Source organism: Mobula hypostoma, chromosome 9 (assembly GCF_963921235.1).
Source record: "Mobula hypostoma chromosome 9, sMobHyp1.1, whole genome shotgun sequence".
NCBI classification, from domain to species: domain Eukaryota; kingdom Metazoa; phylum Chordata; class Chondrichthyes; order Myliobatiformes; family Myliobatidae; genus Mobula; species Mobula hypostoma.
In genome coordinates, this window is record NC_086105.1 from 33,430,377 (window position 1) to 33,451,167 (window position 20,791).

The following is a 20,791-nucleotide window of genomic DNA, read 5'->3' on the forward strand; positions in this document are numbered from 1 at the left end:
TGCCAGAGTAAAAAAAGGTGATGGGAGAGGACGATAGGGCAGCTAAAATATGTTAGGTGAAACCAGGTGGGTGGGAAAGGTAAAGGGCTGAAGAAGGAAATTTCTTGATCTCTCTGTTTCCCTCTCTATAGACGAGCTGTATATCGACATCTTTTATAAATCTACCGATTCCCACAACTATCTTGACTATATCTCTTCCCATTCTGTCTCTTGTAAAAATTATATTCCCTTTTCTCAGTTCCCTGGTTTCTGCTGCATCTGTTTCCAGGATGAGGCTTTCCTTTCCAGGACATTCAAGATGTCCTCTTTCTTCAAAGAACAGGATTTCCCTTCCTCCACCATTGATTCTGCCTTCATTCACATCTCCTCTATTTCTTGGACATCTTCTCTCCCCCATTTTCCTGCTGCCTTAACAGGGAGAGTTCCTGTTGTCCTCACCTACCACTCCATGAGCCTCCGTATTCAACATACCATTTTCCACAACTTCTACTATCTTCAACAGGATCCTAACACCAAACACAACCTTACACCCTCCAACCCCACCCACTCTCCACTTTCTGCAGGGATTACTCCCTCCATGAATCCCTTGTCCATGTATCCTCCCTGCTAATCTCCCTCCTGGTACATATCCCTGCAAGTGATCGAAATGCTACACCTGCCCATTTACCTCCTCCCTTACACAACCAGAGACGCAAACAGTTCTTCCAGGTGAGGCAACGCTTCCTCAGCTAATCTGTTGAAATGTTCCCTATGCGGCCTCCTCTACATTGGTGAAACCTGACATAAATTGGGGGACCACTTTGTCAAGCATCTCTATTGCAAGTGCCAAGCGCGTAATTTCCTGGAGACCAACCATTCTGTCCATGGCTTCTTCTTTTGCCATGATGAGTCCACTCTCAGGGTGGAGGGGCAACACCACTTATTCTGTCTGAGTAGCCTTAACTTGAACCACAGCTTATTACATAGAAGATAGAATGGTGGAACACAAGAATAGACACTTTGGCCTTCTATATCTTTGCTGAATTGATGTCAGTCTAACTCATCCCAGCTGACTGCATGTCATCTATATCCCTCTTTTCCATATCTATTTATGTGTCTATCTAAATTTTTCTTTAAACATTGCTCTTGTTTCTGCTTCTACCACTTCCCTAGGCAGTAGATTCCATGCACCTACTGCTCTTTTGTGTTTTAAAAAAAAACTAGACAACGGGGTGACCCATTGGGGCACCCTTTGAGAGAAGGGTAGTGCAGTCTGATGTGACCAGAATGAACATTAAATTTTCATGAATGCTATTGGTATCGCTTTGCTTTGGAAACTGAAGTAGAAAACCTCAGTTTATTAGAGAAGAACGACACGTAGCAAAGCAAATATAGCTCCTCCTCGTTTAACGAAGGACACTTTTGACAGCATCATTTCTGGTTTATCTGCCATCCTTGTGCCTCTCGTTGTCATTCTGAAGACGTGCAGTCCTTTCATCCGTTGTCTCTTCATCTCTTCTGCTGTTTGTTCTTTGTCTCTGATCCTGGAGACATGCATTTCTCAGCTCCTTAGTCTCTTCCTCTCTCCTCCTGTGCCTGTTTTTGTCATTCTGGAGACGTGCAGACCTTTGATCCCCCGTCTCTTCTTCTCTTCTGCTGTTTGTTGTTTGTCTCTGATCCTGGAGACATGCATTTCTCAGCTCCTTAGTCTCTTCCTCTCTCCTCCTGTGCCTGTTTTTGTCATTCTGGAGACGTGCAGACCTTTGATCCCCCGTCTCTTCTTCTCTTCTGCTGTTTGTTGTTTGTCTCTGATCCTGGAGACGTGCATGCCTCTCCTCCTCTGTCTCTTCTTCTCTCATTTTTTTTTCTCCTGACTCTTTGATCCTGGAGTCATGCGGCCCTGGCCTCATCCGATTCTTGTTCTCTCCCTCTCCTTGCCGCTTCCCGATGACGTTTGGCGTCATCTCTTGACCATAATGTCCCCTTTCCCTTTCTGCACGGCATAATTAGGCTCACCATTTTTTTCAACCCTAATGCTGGATAGAAGATACGAAGCAGTAACGCCAAAGGATGCTGATTATCTTGATGATGTGGTTGGCGCTCTCCTAAATGGACGTGATATAGTCACCACTGTTCTTTGACTGCAGCAAAGGGTTTTATGGGTGTCTCGAAGTACGTCATTACAATAAGATTCAATTATCTCTTATTGATGGGTCTCAGTTACATCTGTCCCAATCCTGCACATGCTGATGGTGATTAGCAGAATGTGACCCCTCGAAATAGAGCTGCCCTGCCTTTTTGCTGAGGTAGGTGTCGCTGCTGAGGCTGGCCGTGCACATGCGTCGGGTTGTCATGTCCCGATTTCCATGATGGCTCGGGTGAATGTGAGCCTGTTGATTTTGGCGAATGAGAAATTTTATACGAATATATAGCCCTGAACTTTGCCTGCATTCTGTAAGTTAGCGCATTTTAATTCAATTTAACCAAAAAAAGTGCAGCTGTTATGCACCATTTGTGCTAATTGGAGGTCACAGACAGACAGAGCATGAGAGTTTTAGTAGTATATAGATACCTGCTTTGCACGTCTTCTTTAAACTTTGTCCATCTCATCTTAAACTTTCGTCCTCTAGTATTTGACACCTACACCCTTGGAAAAAGAGTCTGACTATCCACCCAATCTCTGCTCCTCATAATTTTAGATCAGATTGCTCCTCATTCTCTGAAGTTCCAGACAAACAATTCTTGTTTGCACACAATACCCCAAATTTGTCCTAACCGAAGTACGCATTAATTATTCTCCAGTTAGAAGGAACTTTTAAAACTGTTTAATTGGGAATCATAAATATTCCTGGCAGAGCAGATTGGAAAAAATAGCAAGAAGAGAAGCTAATTGGGTATAGAAGTAACATAATAAAATCAAATGTTGCATTATGTCACACATTTTCTGGTCAATGCTTTAGATGGATACTGTTGCCTCTTCATTCACTTTCTTTCTTTAAATGTGATTCCAGTGTAGCAGGCAACTCCTGCAAAATATTATTTATAAAGTTGTACAAAAAATCCCATTTTAGTTATGTCTATGACAGAGAAATCATAAATAATTAAAACTGACTGTGGAGATTTTGCAGTATTGGGTGGTTGCTTGTTCCTTTTCAGATTATAAATAGGTTCAGAAAGTGTCAAGAATTAGATTAGATATGTGGCTCTTGTCTTCTGTCTGCTATAACCTTTTATAGTCAAAGGAAGCTTTTGCTGTGCCTGGAATACATTCAGATCAGCCCGTGGAAATGACTGTCATAATATTCTGCCAGCATTCTGTGCTCTAACAAACTTTGAGATAAGATAAAGAGAGCTCAATGTGAATATGAGGCAACTCCATACATTAAACAAAACTATAACAAAGCCCTTGGAATCATTTGGATTTGAATTATAGTGTTGTCCAAGTCTGACCCTAATTACTCGTTCACTCATGTTATTGCATTATCTAGTATTCAATTCCAAGGATCTTAGTTCATGTTTATTTTAAATATTTTTGACATATCTGTGGGTCTACTTATTAACCTGTCCACACTTAGTTGTTCCTTCCTCTACTCACATTCTCAACATTAAGTAACTTACTTTTTTACAAACCAACAAAACCTTACCTTTAAGAATGTGAGACTAAACAATATTATTAACTTTTGGTACATTTGATTGAATTGGTTTACCATCTGCCAAGCTGTTGGAACTGTTGCAGAATCTGTATATTTTTAGAAAATGACCAGTAATGCATCTATTATTTCAAAGACCACTTCTGAGTATTCTGGGAGGTAGATTATTAAGCCCTGAGTACTCATTGGCCTTTCAGTTTCATCAACCTATCTAATAGCAATTCTCAATTCTGATTTCAGTAAGTATCCCCTTCTCAATTGATCCTACGTACGCTTTCAAATGTTTTTGGGAGTCTTCTTGTATGTCCTTTGTGAAGACAAAACAGAAGTACTTATTTAATTGTTATGAACTGCTTTGATTCCCTGTTTTTGACTGTAAGGTACCTACACTTGATTTTAATTATAATTTTCTATTCATATCCCAATAGATATTTTACAGTCAGTTTACATGTTCCCTGAAAATTTATTGTCCCTTTTTACTTTTCCCTCCTGAACTAATCTTTGTTCTCCTTTTCTGAATTCTAAACTTTTCCCACACCTCAAGTGTGCCGCTTTTCTTGATAATTTTGTTACTCTTATTTGGATCTAATTTCTTTTAAAAGCAATGGTTAAAGAACAATTCTTGTTTTATTTTTGTAAGATGGGAATGAACAATACTTGTATTTCATCCAGGGATCCACTGTCAACTCTTTAAGTAATGTGCCATGATCATCATCTTGTGCCTTGTGCTTTCATTGTTTCCTTTATTTAAAGTTATGACCCTACTCTGGGAATCATCTCTTAGACTGTATCTTAATACATGATTCCTCTTCTCCATAGGACCCCACACAGTATGATTGTTGGAACATCAAGCAGTATAGCACAGGAATAGGTTCTTCAGCCCATAATGTCTACACTGAACACAATACCAAATTAAACCGAGTCTCTTCTGTCTTCACATGATCCACCTCCCTACTAATTCATGAGTCTGTCTAAAAAGTCCCTTGAGTGTCACTATTGTATCTGCTTCCTCCGCTACCCGTGGCAGCACACTCCACACACCTACTGCCCTCTGTCTAACAAAAAAAACTTGTTCACATATCTCCTTTAAACTCCACCCCCCTTACTTTAAATGTATGTCCTCTGGTATTTGACTTTACTACCTTGGGTGAAAGATTTTGATTGTCCACCTTATCTATGCCTCTCATAATCTTATAAATCTGCATGCCCCTCCTAAGCTTCCTGCACTCCAGACAACAATCCAAGATTGTTCAACCTCTCCTTATAGCTTATAATAGCTTTCCCCCATTATTCTCTATCGATCCAATAATTGTATATGTAAATTAAGCTCACCATAATTATGTCCTTATCGCATACATCTGTAATTAAGATGTATACAATTTTACTACATAATCTTAATTGCACTTCCTGTATCACCACTTTACTGAGAGATTGCATACAACCCCTTGGTGAAATTTGGCTTTATCCCATATACAGTAGATCCCATACCAGAATTCTCTGAGCTAATATTCTTCTTCACTATTGTATTGATTTCCTCATTACTTAATAACACCATTCTACCACTTTCCTCTTCCTGTCTGTCTTAAATATTGAATACTAACTTTCCATCCATAGTCTCTCTGCAGCTATGTCTTTTAATTGCAAATGTGTCATCTATGTTGTATATGCACGACTAATTCATCCACCATTTTGCATGTAATAAGGGCACAATATCTTCAGATTCTTTTTCATATTCTTAGTCATCTTAGCAATATTTTGCACTGTGACCCTGCTTGCCTGTAAGTTTTCAATTTGACTGTATACACCTTAGTATACATTTTAGTTAGGCATTTGACAAAGTCCCTCATGTGAGGTTAATCCAGAAGATTGGGATGCATGGAGTCCATGGCGTATTGAACAGACTTGCACATAGAAAACAGTGTAGTGATCGAAGGGAATTATTTGAGCTGAAGGTCTGAAATTAGTGGTGTTCTGCAGGGATCTGTGCTAGGATCTCTGCTATTTGTGATGTATATAAATGACCTGGATGAAAATGTAGGTGGGTGGGTTAGTAAGTTTGCAGATGATACCAAGATCGATGGAGTTGTGGATAGTGTAGACGACAGGCAAAAACACAGCGTAATTTAGATCAGTTGCGGATATGGGCAGAGATCTATCTGGCTGATGGAGTTTAACCCAGATAAATTTGAGGTATTGCACCTTGATAGGGCAAATGCAAGGAGACAGTACACTTGTTAGGCAAGATTCTTTAACAGTGTTGGTGAGCAGAGAGATCTTGGTATCCAAGTTCTTAGCTTCTTGAAGGTGGCTACACAGGTCATTAGGGTGGTTAAGAAGGCTTATGGAATGGTTTTTTACTAGTTGAGGCATTGAGTTCAAGAGAGGTTATGTTGCAACTTAATAGGACTCTGTTCAGGCTACATGTGGAGTATTGCATGCGATTTTGATTGCCCCACCATAGGAAGGGTATTGAGTCTTTGGAGAGGGTGCAGAAGAGGTTTATCAGGATGCTGCCTGGTTTAGAGGGCATGTGCGGTCATGAGAGGCTAGACAAATGTGGGTTTTCACTGGTGGCAGAGGCTGAGGAGAGATCTGATTGAGGTTTATTAGATTAGGAGAGGCATAGATAGAATAGATGGAGTATATTTTTCCCAAGGTAGAAATGTCTTGATACCAGAGGGTATGCATTGAAAGTGAGCGGGAGTGGGTTCAGAGGGGATGTGAGGGTTTTTCAGAGAGATATGAGAGGATTTTTTTACTCAAGTGTGGTGGATGGCTGGAATGCACTGCCTGGTATGGTGGTAGGGGCAAATATATATTCCACATGAATGTGAGGAAGATGGAGGGATATGGACACTGTGTAGGTAGGAGAGATTACTTTTTGTTTTTTTTTTCTTATTTTTAGCTGGATCGGCACAACATTGTAAGTCAAAGAGCCTGTTCTTTGTTGTATCTTGCTGCTATTTGACTTCCCAAAATGAATCATCTCACATGTCAGGATTAAATTCCTTTTGCCAACATTGCGCTTAATTTTTTTATCTGACCTATACCTTGCTGTAGCCTTAGATAAACTGTGTTATAATGTTCATTGAAATAAGTGTGAGCTGTGTCCCAGGCCCAAATATCTTATACAGTAAATAATCTTCCTTCCACAATACATTCAGGTGGGATTGTTCACAGATGAGCTCTTCTGGGGAGTTAAGAATGAAACCTAGAGTAGCAGTCGGTATCCACCTGGATCAACATTGATAAAGTTTGAAATGGTCAATGGCAAGTACCATTTATATATCAAAAATGCAGGCATTGACTTCCCCAATAAAATAATCAAGTCAAATCAAGTTTATCGTCATGTCCACATATATGGAGATGTACAGGTACATCACCATCACAGGCACATTAGGAACAGACATGTATCAGATAAATTATACTAGACAGTGAAGAACAGGAAAAAGAAGGGGCAAGTCCATAGTAGTGAAAGAAGTGGTCCATAGTCTTCCATTCCTGATGTAGAATTGGGGTTCTGAGGGTCAGATGTATGAAGTATGCTTCGAGCAGAGAGACATGGATCACAGTACATTGCAACACAATACAGGCCTTTCGTCCCACGATGTTGTGCCGATTTTTTAACCCACTCTAAAATCTCTCCTTCCCACATAGCCCTCTATTTTTCTATCATCCATTACCCTGTCTAAGAGCCTCTTAAATGTCGCTAATGTTACTACCTCGGCCAGTAACCATTGCAGGACATTCCACGCACCACCATTCTGTGTAAAATACCTATGTCTGACAGCTGTCCCTTTACTTTCCCTCCGTCACCTTAAAATTATGACCCTTGTATTAGCCATTTCTGCCCTGGGAAAGAAATCCATAAGACCACAAGCCATAGGAGCAGAATTAGGCCATTCAGCCCATCAAATCTGCTGCACCATTCCATCATGGCTGATTTATTATCCCTCTCCTGCCTTCTCCCCATAACCTTTGATGCTGTGACTAATCAAGAACATATCATCCTCCGCTTTAAATATACCCAATAACTTGGTCTCCCTACTGGTCTGCAGTAATGGATTTCACAGATTCACCACTGTCTGACTAAAGAAATCCCTCTCATTTCTGTTCTAAAGAGGCATCCCTCTATTCTGATGCTGTGCCCTCTGGTCCTCAACTCCCCCACTATAGGAAACATCCAGTATATCAAGGCCTTTCAACATTCAATAGGTTTCAGTGAAATCCCCCGCATTCTTCTAAACTCTGATGAGTACACGCACACAGACATCAAGTGCTCCTCATACATTAACCCTTTCATTGCCAGGATCATTCTCATGACCCTCCTCTGGAGCCTCTGCTGAGAATGAGAGGTGGTGGACGATCGAACCATGAGTGATCGGGGTTTCACTGTGGAGGGATACAATGATGGGAACAGATACAGAACAACTGCGTGGATTGACAAGGCATTCCCTCAGTGACCCATCTCCCCTAGCACCATGTATCACTGCCTATCCCCATTGACCTAAACCCAACTGCCTCACACCATCCCTCAGTGACCCCTCTCCCCAGCGCCCTGTGTCACTGACTGTATCCCCACTGACGTTAATCCTCCTCCCTCACATTGTCCACAGTGACCCCTCTCCCCCAGCACTGTGTCACTGACTGTCCCCCTGACGTTAACCCAACTCCCTCACACTGTCTGTCAGTGACCCCTCTCCCCCAGAACCCTGTGTCACTGACTGTATCCCCAGTGACGTTAACTCATTTCAAGACCTGGTGGTTGTAGGAAAGTAGCTGTCCTTGACGCTGTTGGTGTGGAGTTCCAAGCTTCTTTATCTCCTGTCTGATGGTAGCATCGAGAAGAGAGCAGGACCCAGATGATGGGGATTCTTGGTGAGGGATGCAGCATATGGTGGGGAGGGCTGTGTCCATCGTTCTCTGCAGCCCCTTACATTCCTGTGCATTAGAATAGCCATACCAGGCCTTGATGCAATGATGCAACCATTCAGGATATTTTCAAAAGTGCATCTATAGAAGTTTGTCTCCTTAAGCTGGAAAGTAGAGATGCTGGCGCACCTTCGTAATTGCGTCAATGTGTTAAGGCCAAGGGCACGTCACCCGTGATGTTAACACCTGGGAATTTGAAGCTGATAACCTGGTAATGAGACCTGGCACATGATTTCCTGACTTCCCTTTTGTGAAGTCAATGATTAACTTGTTTTATTGACATTGTTATTGAGGTTGTTATCACATCACCATCCAACAAGTTGTTTTATCTCATTTCTGTACACTGACTCATCACCACCCAGTAATTGGCCAACAACACAGTGGTGTTGTCAGCAAATTATAGGTGGTACTGGAACTATGCTTAATCACGTGGTCATGGGGGTAAAGCAAGTAGAGCTGGGGGCTAAGCACACAGCCTTGCAGTACACTTGTGTTGATCAGTGAGGAGTAGGTGTTGTTACTAATCTGTATTGATTGAGGTCATTGATGAGTGGAAGAATCCATTTGTAAAGGGAGCCCCAATAAGTTTGGAGGGGATGAAGCAAAACCACTACTTTTTGTATTCAGTAACATTACTAGCACCAAATCCCTGAATATCAGTTACCACTGATCAGAACAATTGAAATACGATGAGATTTTCCAAAGGCAAATTATTTGGACTTCTGATGAGTTGCATGTTTACTAAAATTAACTCAAATGTATAAGATAATTTCTTCCAAAGGTTCAGGAGTGGAATTATTTTATAGTAATGTATCAGGGAGGTTCCAAATTCAATTACCAATCTGCACTCAGTTAATCTGGTTTCAGCTGCATGAGTGAAGTTGCACGATTAGAAATGAAAGTTGGGGACATGAGTGGATTGGTTTGTCATGTCTTCTCAGTAAAGTATGCAGTCCCATAATACTGAACATAAACATCTTGTTTATCAAAATTTATTACAGTTAGATAAGTAAAATGGACGTATAGGATTATATATGATTTTAACCAAATGGTGTGAATTTGAGGGCCCATATGATCTTCACTCCTGGGTCTTTGAATTGTGCTATAAATCTCTCTGAAAACTTAGTATGTTTTTTCTCACCATGTCTAGAAGCACAGACTTTCATGGAGTGATACCTCATGGAAACAGGCCATTCAGTCCAACTCGTGGGCACCAATCTGCACTTAGCCCTTGCATTCATATCCTATGTGCATTCAAGTGCATAACTAAAAGGCCACATCCTAGGCAACAACTTGATAAATCTCCTCTGCCTCTCTGGTGCTATCACATCTTTCTTATAATGTAGTGACCATAACTGCAAGCAGTACTTCAGCTAAGGTCTACCCCATGTTTTATAATGTTGAAGCGTAACTTCCTTGCTCTTGTATTCAGTGTCTCCACTGATGAAGACTGGCATTCATATGCCATCTTAATCACATTATCAACTTGCACTGCCACCTTCAAGGATTTTTGGACTTAAACACCAGGGTCCCTCTGTCATACAGCACTTCTAGAACCTCATGGTCTAATTTCTAGTCTCATTAGTATTTTCAACATGCATTGCTTCACATTTATTGTAACTAAATTTTCAGCCCATTTACCATTACATCAAATGGCACCCTGTTCGTCCTTGAATTCAGTTCAAATGATTGTATATTGTTTGTAAGTTTCTGGCTAATCACTTAAACCATGATCCTTTACTGATTCTTGTCTTTGCATAACTCGCTTCCCACCAAGCTTTGTTTATCAGGTAAAGCTAAAAAATTACAGCCTTTTATGTAAGCCATTAATACACACTGCAACTCCAAGTTAACCTGTATGAGTCAGTATTTGCAAAAAAACATATAAAATTTAGAACTTTAAAAGGTAAATCTTATCATAATCAACATTTTAACTGAATGGTAGAATTCTTGTCGCTAAGTCAGAATGCTGTGGGTTTAGCTCCTGACAAGATTTGGTGCAAAGGTAACACATTACTATTAGTTTTAGAATACTGAAAGAAGAACTGCCCTGATCGGGGTTCTACTTTTTGAGTGAAATATGACTCCAAGGCCTGCCAGTCTCTGAAAGATCCCATTGCATTGATGAAATTGTAGCATAGATATTCTCATTGTATCCTGGCAGATACTTATGCCTTAACCAACACCCAAAAGCAGATTAGGTTATCACTATTTCGGAGTTGCTTAACTGCTAAATTACTTGTATCATAACAGTAACTGCATTATTAAAATTGTCTCATTAGCCATTAAATGATTTGAAACATCTTGAGGTTGGATGCACAGTAAATGCAGTCTTACTCCACCTTCATTCTCGGTTGTAGTTGTTGCAGTTTATCTAAGTAAAGGAATACACTGTATGGTGCATTTTTTTCCAGTTCGTAAGCAGATTTTGCTTAAATGGATTAACCAAAAAAAAGTATGGCGAGATTTTAAGGTATACTTTAAGTAACTCATGAAAGATCTGATGCAGCATTATGCTGAGTTTTTTTGCTTCCATTATGAAACTTTGTGATCTGCTGTGAAGAGTAATTTTGTAGAAACATTTAAGCAACATTATAATATAAACTTTTAAAAACTACTCCGTTTTAAAGAAATTGAGATAAATCTGATCATTCTCATTATTTCCTGTAGGTATTTACTGTAGTTACTCAGTAAATTTACAGAGGTATTTACTCAGTAAATTTAAACAGCCAAACATAGTAGTCTATATTGAATTTTAATAAAATATTATGAATTCTCTTTTGCTCAATTATCATATCAAAGCATGTTTCCTAAGAATAGGAATATCACTGCTCAAGAACTTTAAGCATTATAGTTTCAATTTAATCACTGACAGAACTTGTAAATAACAGATCATTGTATTTTATACCCAAATCTAAGTTGCAATGTAAAAGAAAATGTAGAATGCTATTTTACTTTTTTTTTGCTCCCCCACAAAGAGAAAATCTTACCTCCTGGACAAGTGTAGAAGCAGTTCAGCTGGGTTTCCTTCACAGTTCTACCTTTGTACTTGGCATCAATTGCTTGTATTGTTTGGCTGGGCAATTGTTTGGAATCCATTTGAACAACTGTTTGAAACATATTGTCTTTCTAGGCGCTGACTTATCTTCATTGAGAATGTAGAAATTCAGTGAAAATTGATATCAATGTCAGATGTGTGAAATCTTTTTTTAACTCCAGAGTTTACCATGGCAAAGGAGCATACCATGTGAGAATGCTCTTTAATTATTGTTTCTGATGCATTCCTCCAAAGAGCAGAGAGTGAAAAGGGACAGTGGCTATTTATGCTGTCATCATCTGCACCAGAGATTTACCATGTGGCATGCATGTCTGCGTCACTGCTGACATATTGATACCAGGCCCTCATCCCATTAAGAGGGAGCAAAGATAAAATCTGCAGTAATGCCTGAATTACATGCCTACTTAGATTATAAAATTCTCCAAACATTCATGTCATGATCCTATAATGAACTATTAAAGCATCCCATGCATTTCCAGTTTAAAGATGGAGACTGGAGGAGAGAAAAGAAAATTGCATACAAAGTATATATGGTGAGACCCGACGCAGGTTGGGAGACCGCTTCACTGAGCACCTACGCTCCGTCCACCAGAAGAGGCAGGATCTCCAAGTGGCCACCCATTTTAATTCCACTTCCTGTTCCCATTCCGCTATGTCAATACATGGCCTCCTCTACTGTCGTGATGAAGCCACACTCAGGTTGGAGGAACAACACCTTATATTCCGTCTGGGTAGCCTCCAACCTGATGGCATAAACATTGATTTCACAAACTTCCGGTAATCTATTGTAGTCCCCCTTCCCCAGCTGTGTATCTCTTTCACCGATCAGCTTCCCAGCTCTTTACCCTTCCCCCTCTTGGTTTCACCTATCATCCCTCCCCTTCCCTCACCTTTTAAATCTACTTTTCTTTTTTCTCCGGTCCTGCTGAAGGGTTTTGGTCTAAAATATCAATTGTACTCTTTTCCATAGATGCTGCCTGGCCTGCTGAGTTCCTCTAGCAGTTTGTTGCTTGGATTTCCAGCATCTGCAGATTTTCTCTTGTTTGCATACAAATCAAAGCAAGTTATTATATATCTGTATTCCAGAACACCTAAGGTCATTTTTCATATTTAGAGGAAGTGTGCACCAATGCATTTAATTTTAGAATGTGTTTTAGGTCATTTTATTGAGTAAGCCATTAAAATAGATGTTTTGCATTAGGACAGAATGAGTGTTGAATGAGAGATGAAATAGAATTACCACACCAATCAACATGCCCACAGAGTGGTGTTCTCTGCATCAAGGTTCCAATTACAGACTTGTATGGAGTCTTTTGTGGAGTGTCCAGAAGTATATTAATGATGAGCTACTGATATTGAGCTTTCTAATGCATTAGCTTGCTTAAGTAATTTGGAAATAACATGCTGATGAGCCTTACGTTACTGTTAGAAATTCTAATGAAGAAGGCTGAGCAATGGGAACTATATTCTGAGGTAAAGGAACAATGTGTCAGAAACCGAACAGTTGTCAGCGTAGTTTTGTGCAGGGGAGGTCATGTCTTGTAAGTCTGAGTGTTTATTTTGAGCAGCTAAGAAAATTGATAAAGGAAGATCAGCAGATATGGGCTTCATTAGAGTTTTTAATACAGTCCTGCATGATAGACTAGCCCAGAAGTTTAAGGCACAGAGGATCCAAGCTATGCTGACAAATGGAAGTCAAAATTGCTTTGTGATAGGAGGCAGACCATGTCTTTCCTACAACAAGGTAACCAAAGCTATATGCAAAACCTCAAGAGCAGCCTCACATAATACCTTTGTTCCTAACTCAATCCCTGATGAAGAAGACCGGTATGCCGAACACTTTTTCACCACCCTGTCTACCTGTGTGGCTGTTTGTAGTGAACTTTCCATTTGTACTCCCAGGTACTTTATACTTTATTGTCGCCAAAGAATTGGTACTAGAACGTATAATCATCACAGCAATATTTGATTCGGCACTTCACACTCCCTGGATTACAAATATTAAAATATTAAAAATAGTTATAATTAGTAAATATTAAAAATTTAAATTATAAATCATAAATAGAAAAAAGAAAAATGGAAAGTAAGGTAGTGCAAAAAATCTGAGAGACAGGTCTGGATATTTGGAGGGTACGGCCCAGATCCGGGTCAGGATCTGTTCAGCAGTCTTACCACAGTTGGAAAGAAGCTGTTCCCAAATCTGGCCGTACGGGTCTTCAAGCTCCTGAATCTTCTCCCGGAGGGAAGAGGGACGAAAAGTCTGTTGGCTGGGTGGGTCATGTCCTTGGTTATCATGGCAGCACTGCTCCGACAGCGTGCGGTGTAAAGTGAGTCCACAGACGGAAGATTGGTTTGTGTGATGTGCTGCGCCGTGTTCACGATCTTCTGCAGCTTCTTTCGGTCTTGGACAGGACAACTTCCATACCAGGTTGTGATGCACTCTTGAAGAATGCTTTTTATGGTGCATCTATAAAAATTAGTGAGGGTTTTAGGGGACAGGCCAAATTTCTTTAGTTTTCTCAGGAAGTAAAGGTGCTGGTGGGCCACAGAGAGTGGTGAATCTGTGGAATTCTCTGCCACAGGAAACAGTTGAGGCCAGTTCATTGGCTATATTTAAGAGGGAGTTAGATATGGCCCTTGTGGCTAAAGGGATCGGGGGTATGGAGGGAAGGCTGGTACAGGGTTCTGAGTTGGATGATCAGCCATGATCATACTGAATGGCGGTGCAGGCTCAAAGGGCCGAATGGCCTACTCCTGCACATATCTTCTATGTTTCTATGTTTCTTGGCAGTGAACTCTGCTTGGTTGGACCAAGTCAGCTCATTTGTGATATTGACCCCGAGGAACTTAAAGCTTTTGACCTGTTCCACTTGCGCACCACCGATGTAAATTGGGTCGTATGGTCCGCTACTCCTTCTGAAGTCAACAACTAATTCCTTCGTCTTGCTGACATTGAGGGATAGGTTATTGTCTTCGCACAATGCCACCAGCTTCTTAATTTCCTCTCTGTACTCAAATTCACCATTACCCGAGATACGGCCTACAATTGTTGTGTCATCAGCAAATTTATATATTGAGTTTGATGGAAACTTTGCTACACAATCATGGGTGTACAGTGAGTACAGCAGGGGGCTGAGTACACAGCCTTGTGGGGCACCGGTGCTCAGAGTGATTGTAGAGGAGAGTTTGTCCCCTATTTTAACAGCCTGTGCCCTGTCTGTGAGGAAGTTGAAGATCCAGCTGCAGATCTGAGTGCTAAGGCCCAGGTTCTGGAGCTTAGGAATCAGTTTATTTGGAATGATGGTATTAAAGGCAGAGCTGTAGTCAATGAAAAGGAGCCTTACATAAGAGTCTTTATTCTCCAGGTGTTCTAAGGAGGAATGTAGGGCCAGAGAGATGGCATCTGCCGTTGACTTGTTGCTCCGGTAGGCGAATTGCAAAGCGTCGAGGTTGACCGGTAGGCTGTGGTTGATGTGTGCCGTAACCAATCTCTCGAAGCACTTCATAGCAATTGATGTCAGAGCCACAGGTCGATAGTCATTCAGGCATGCCACCTTGCTCTTCTTCAGCACTGGGATTATCGTTGCCTTCTTAAAACATGAGGGGATCTTAGACTGAAGCAAAGAGCAGTTGAAGATGTCAGCAAACACTCCAGCTAGCTTGCTTGCACAGGCCCGGAGAACCTGTCCCAGGGGGCCATCTGGGCCTGTTGCGCTCCTTGGATTTATCTTCAGGAAGGCCCTTCTAACGTCCTCCTCGGTGACGATGAATCACAATGCCACCAGGTCCGGTTCATCCGGAGGGAGCGGGATGCTCCTCTTCTGTTCGAATCTTGTGTAGAATACGTTAAGTTCGGCAGGAAGAGAAGCGCTACAGTTATTGATATTCCCAGCCTTTTCTTTGCGCCCAGTGATCCCATTTAGACCCTGCCATAGTCTACTGGTATCCCTTTGGTTAGCCTGGGCTTCCAACTTGGCTTGATATTGCCTCTTGGCGCCCTTAATGGCTTTCCGGAGTTCACGCCTGGATTCCGTGTAGCGACTGGTACCCCTCTGTTCCACAATGTTCGTCAGTGCCCTGCCATTCACTGTACATCTTACATTGCATTCTACTGTCCAAAATGCCTAACCTCACACTTATCCAAGTTGAAATTCATTTGCCATTGATCAAGATCTCTGTATTTCACTGTAACCTGCCACACTATCAACAAGACCCTCTACTTTAGTATAATCAAAAAATTTTCTAATAATACCACATTCATATTCATCCATCCCACTACTTTCCATCTTTGCTAGCTTCCCCTGAATCCCATGCAACCTAATCTTTCAGATCAGCTTTTCATGTGGGACCTTGTCAGGTTCAATATAAGACAACTTGCCCTGTCCTACCTTCATCCTATCCCTTACGTACTGTTTCAAAAACTCTAAAAGATTCATTGGACATTACGACCTCCCATGCCTAAAATTATGTTGACTATTCCTGACCATGCATGTAATTATAGAGCTTGTCCCTCAGAATTCCTTCCATTGACTTTCCTACAACTGAAGTAAGGTTCACTGACCTATCCTTGCCACCCTTCTTGAACATTGGAACAATACTAGCTATTGGTGAAGATTCAGAAGACTAGAGGGTGGGTAATGATAACAAATATTTCTAAAGAAGCATTTGCAGTTTCTTCCCTGGCATTCATAATTTCTGGTGGCTGCACTTGGTCAGGCTCTGGGATTTGCCTAGCTTAATGTGCTTCAAGACCGCAAATGACTTCTTTCTTGTTATAAGCATGTGATCCAAGACCTCACTACTTATTATCCCAATTTCTTTGGAATTCATGTTATTCTCCTTAGTAAACAGGAGAAACAGACATTAAAAATCTCAGCCATCTCTTGCAGCTCCACGCATGGGTGGCCCTAATGGTCTTTAAGAGGACTTAGTCTCCCTAGTCACCGTTTTACTGTTAGTAACTGAAGGACCTTTTTGGATTATTTTTAATGCTACCTACTGCCAAATTAATCTCATACCCTCTTTTTGCCCTCCTGATTTCCCTGTAAAGCCTACTCTTAAAACGTTTTATATTCATTAAGCTACTCATTCATTACCCAGCTGCTGAAAGAGTATTAGTCTTCCTTTTTCCTAACCAGGGACCTTATCTCTCATCAGCCAGGATTCACTGAACTTGGTCTGTCTACTTTTCACCCAAACTAGAAATGCAGTTCTGAGACTCTTATATGATACTTCTAAAAACCTCCCATTTGCCTTGAAGAGCGTTGCCTAGTTAGTCTCAGCTAGATCCTGCCCAATGCACTTAAACAACACATCTGCAGAATTCCTTTTGTTTCCAATGCACTTAAAGTTGGCTCTGCTCCAGTTCAGTACCCTCTCTTTCTTCCATACCTCCTTTGAAAGTAATATAAAATTGTGGTTACAGAGAGCTTTCCAACTACCACTTTAGCTACTAGACCCACCCTGTTTAACAAGGTCCAGTATTGCCCCTGTTTAACAAGGTCCAATATTGCTCCTTCCCAAGTTGGTTCTATATGTTTGTTTATTGTTTTTCCCTCTTTATCTTTGCTCAGTTAGAACAGTAGAGAGGCCAGGCAGGATAATTGAATGTTCCTCATGTGGAATGTGGGAAGGCAAGGAGATCTTTAGTGCCCTTGGTGATTGCACCTACGAGAAGTGCATCCAGCTGCAGCTTCTAACAATCCATGCTAAGGAGTTAGAGCTGGAACTGGATGAACTCTGAATCATTCAGAAGGCTGAAGGGGTGATAGATAGGACGTATTGAGAAGTGCAGGACACAGAAAATTGGGTGACAGTCAGGAAGGGGAAAGGAATTAACGAGCCAGTGCAGAGTACTTCTGTGGCTGTTCCCCTCAACAACAGATACTGTGCACCACTTTGGATACTGTTGGGGGTGGGGGGGGAATGACGTAGCAGAGGAAAGTCACAGTTCTCAGGTCTCTGGCACTGAGTATGGCTATGTGATTCAGAAGGGAAGGGAGGAGAAGAAGCAAGCTGTGGTCGTAGGGGATTCATTAGTTAGGGAAACAGAAAGGAGGTTCTTCGTACGAGAATGAGATTCCCAGATGGTATCTTGCCTCCTGGGTGCCAGGGTTTGGGACATCTCGGATCGATCACCTCAGCATTCTTAAGTGGGAGGTTGAACAGCCAGAGGTCATAGTCCATGTACGTACCGATGACATGTGTAGGAAGAGTGATGAGGTTCTGCAAAGTGAGTTCAGGGAATTAGGTGCTAAGTTAAAGGTCAGGACTTCCTGTGTTGTGATCTCAGGATTGCTACCCTTGCTCTCAAGGTGGGCGTCAGATTTTTGGGACACTGGGTTCTCTTTCAGGGAAGGTGGGACCTATACAGAAGAGATGGTTTGCACCTGAACTGGAGATGGACTAATAGCCTAATGGGAAGGTTTGCATGGGAGCAGGGGTTAAACTCAAGTTAAAGAGGGATTGGAACCAGAGTGCCAGAGCAGATATTGGAGAGGTTGTGGAGACAGATGTTGTTAAGTCCTCAAATAAGGACAGGAATCAAAAAGTTGAGCATGGTGTGACTAATGTTGTGACCCACGTAGATTTCAATGCAAGAAGTTTCATAGGAAAGGCAGGTAAGCTCAGGGCATAGACCAACACATAGAATTATGATATTGTAGCCATTAGTGAGACTTGGTTGCAGGAGAGACAGGACAGGCAGCTCCATATTCTGGGGTTCCATTGTTTTAGAAGTGATAGTGGGGTAAGGGGTTTAAATGAGGACGGGTGGCATTACTGTTCAGAGAAAATCTCATGGAAGTGCTCAGCCAGAACAGACTAGAGAACTCGTCTAATGAGGCATTATGGCTGGATCTGAGGAGCAAGAAAGGTATGACTATGTTAATGAGGCCATATAACAGACCACCCAACAGTCTGCGAGATTTAGAGAAACAAATTTGTAGAGAGATCGCAGACTATTGCAAGAAACATAAGTTATTCTAGTGGTGATTTTAACTTTCCACATATTGACTTGGACTCATATTCTGTAAAAGGACTGAATGAGATAGAGTTTGTCAAATCTGTTCAGGAAAATTTCCTTGATCAGTAGAAGTCCCAACAAGAGAGCATTTGATACTTGATCGGCTGCTAGGGATGGAGACAGGGCAGGTTACAGAAGTTTATGTAGGGAATACTTTTCATCTAGTGATCATGCCATAAGTTTCAAAGTAAATATGCAAAAAGATAGGCCTGGTCCGTGGGTTGGAATTCTAAATTGGAGAAAAGCTAATCTGGGTGATATCAGAAAGGATATGGCAAGTGTGGATCAGGACAGGCTGTTTTCTGGCAAAGGTGGACTTGGTAAGTAGGAGGCCTTCAGAAGTGAAATTTTGAGAGTACAAAGCATGTATGTGCCTGTCAGAATAAAATGTAAAGATAACAGGGTTAGAGAACCTTGGTTTTCAAGAGATATTAATGCCCTGGTTAAGGGGGGAGGGGGGGAAGAGGTGCATATCAGATATAGGCAGGTAGAAACAAATGAGATACTTAGAAATGCAAGAGAACAGTTAAGAAACAAAGGGGTAAAATAAGTCATGATGTAGTCCTAGCAAAGAAGGTGAAGGAAAATCCCAAGATACAGATATGTTAAAACAAAAGGAGTGCAAGGGACAAACTTGGTCCTCTGGAAGGACAAAATGGTAATCCATGCCTGGAGCCAAAAGAGGTGAGGGAGATCTTAAATGGATTTTTTGCATCTGTATTTACTCAGGAGACAGACACAAAGTCTGTAGAGGTGAGGCAAATCAGCATTGACTTCAGAGATTCTATACAGTTAACAGAGGTTGAGGTGTTTGTTGTCTTGAGGCAAATTAGGGAGGACAAAACCCCACAGCCTGACAAGGTGTTCCCTCAGACCCCGTGAGAGGCAAGTGAAGTAATTGCAGGGGCCCTAGCAAAGATATTTAAATCACCCTTAGCAACAGGAGAGGTACTGTGGGATGATATCCAGTGCTGTTCCCCTGTTTAAGAAAAGCTCTAAAAATACACCAGGAATTTATAGGCTAGTGAGACTGACATCGGTACTGGGGAAGTTATTGGAACAGACCAGATATGTATTTGGATAGACATGGACTAATTAGGGATAGTCAGCATGGCTTTGTGCATGGTAGATCGTGTCTAACCAATCTTACGTAGAGTTTTTTGAGAAAGTTACCAAAAGGGAAGGCAGTGGATGTTGTGTACATGGACTTCAGAAAGACATTTGACGAGGTCCATCTTGGGAAGTTCGTCAAAAAGATTCAGTTGCTCGGCATTCAAGACGAGGTGTAAACTGGATTAGACGTTGGCTTTGTGAGAGAAACCAGAGAGTGATAGTAGATGGTTGCCTCTCTGACTGAAGGCCTGTGCATGGTGGAGTACCGCAGGGGTCAGTGCTGGGTTCATTGTAGTTTGTCATTTATATTTATTTATATTCTGTATGATGATGTGGTTAACTGGATCCACAAATTTGTGGATGACACCAAGGTTGGTGGTGTAGTAGCCAGTGAGGATGACTATCAGAGCTTACAGTGGGAGCTGGACCAGTTGGGAAAAATGGGCTGAAAAATAGCAGATGGAATTTAATGCGGACAAGTGTGAGGTGTTGCACTTTGCTAGGACCGACCAGAGTAGGTCTTACATAGTGAATGGTAGGGCACTGAGGAGTGCAATAGGAAATTCAACTCCATAACTCATTGAAAGTGTCATTGTAAATAGTCGATTAGGGTTGAAAGAAAGCTTTTGGCACATTTACTTTCATAAATTAAAGTATTGAGTGCAGGATGGGATGATATATTGAAGTTATTTAAGATATTGGTGAGGCCTAATTGAAGTATTGTGTACAGTCTTTGGTCACCTACAGGAAAGATGTAAGATGTTGCTGGGACTGGAGGACTTGAGTTATAAGGAAAGATTGAATAGGTTAGGATTTTTTTCCTTGAAATGTAGAATATTGAGGAGAGATTTTTATACAAGTGTACATAATTATGAGGGATATAGATAGGGTAAATGCAAACAGGCTTTTTCCACTGAGGTTGGATGGGACTATATTTTGAGGTCATGGGTTAAGGGTGAAAGGTGAAAACTTTAAGGGGAACATGTTGGGGAAACTTCAGTCAGATGTTAGTGAGAGTATGGAGTGAGCTGCCGG

At 41.3% G+C, this 20,791-nt stretch overlaps 2 protein-coding genes across 4 annotated transcripts in view; one reads left to right on the forward strand and one right to left on the reverse strand.

Moving 5' to 3' along the window:
- The window catches only part of cacna1c (calcium channel, voltage-dependent, L type, alpha 1C subunit), a 669,326-nt gene extending 657,463 nt beyond the window's left edge, over window positions 1-11,863 (reverse strand). Inside the window, exon 1 of the mRNA XM_063058026.1 lies at window positions 11,552-11,863. Coding sequence (XP_062914096.1) covers window positions 11,552-11,681 — 130 coding nt within the window. The 5' untranslated portion in view covers window positions 11,682-11,863. The remainder of the gene's footprint in view (window positions 1-11,551) is intronic.
- The window catches only part of dcp1b (decapping mRNA 1B), a 70,707-nt gene that overhangs the window by 17,317 nt on the left and 32,599 nt on the right, over window positions 1-20,791 (forward strand). The gene's annotated exons all lie outside the window — the stretch shown is intronic.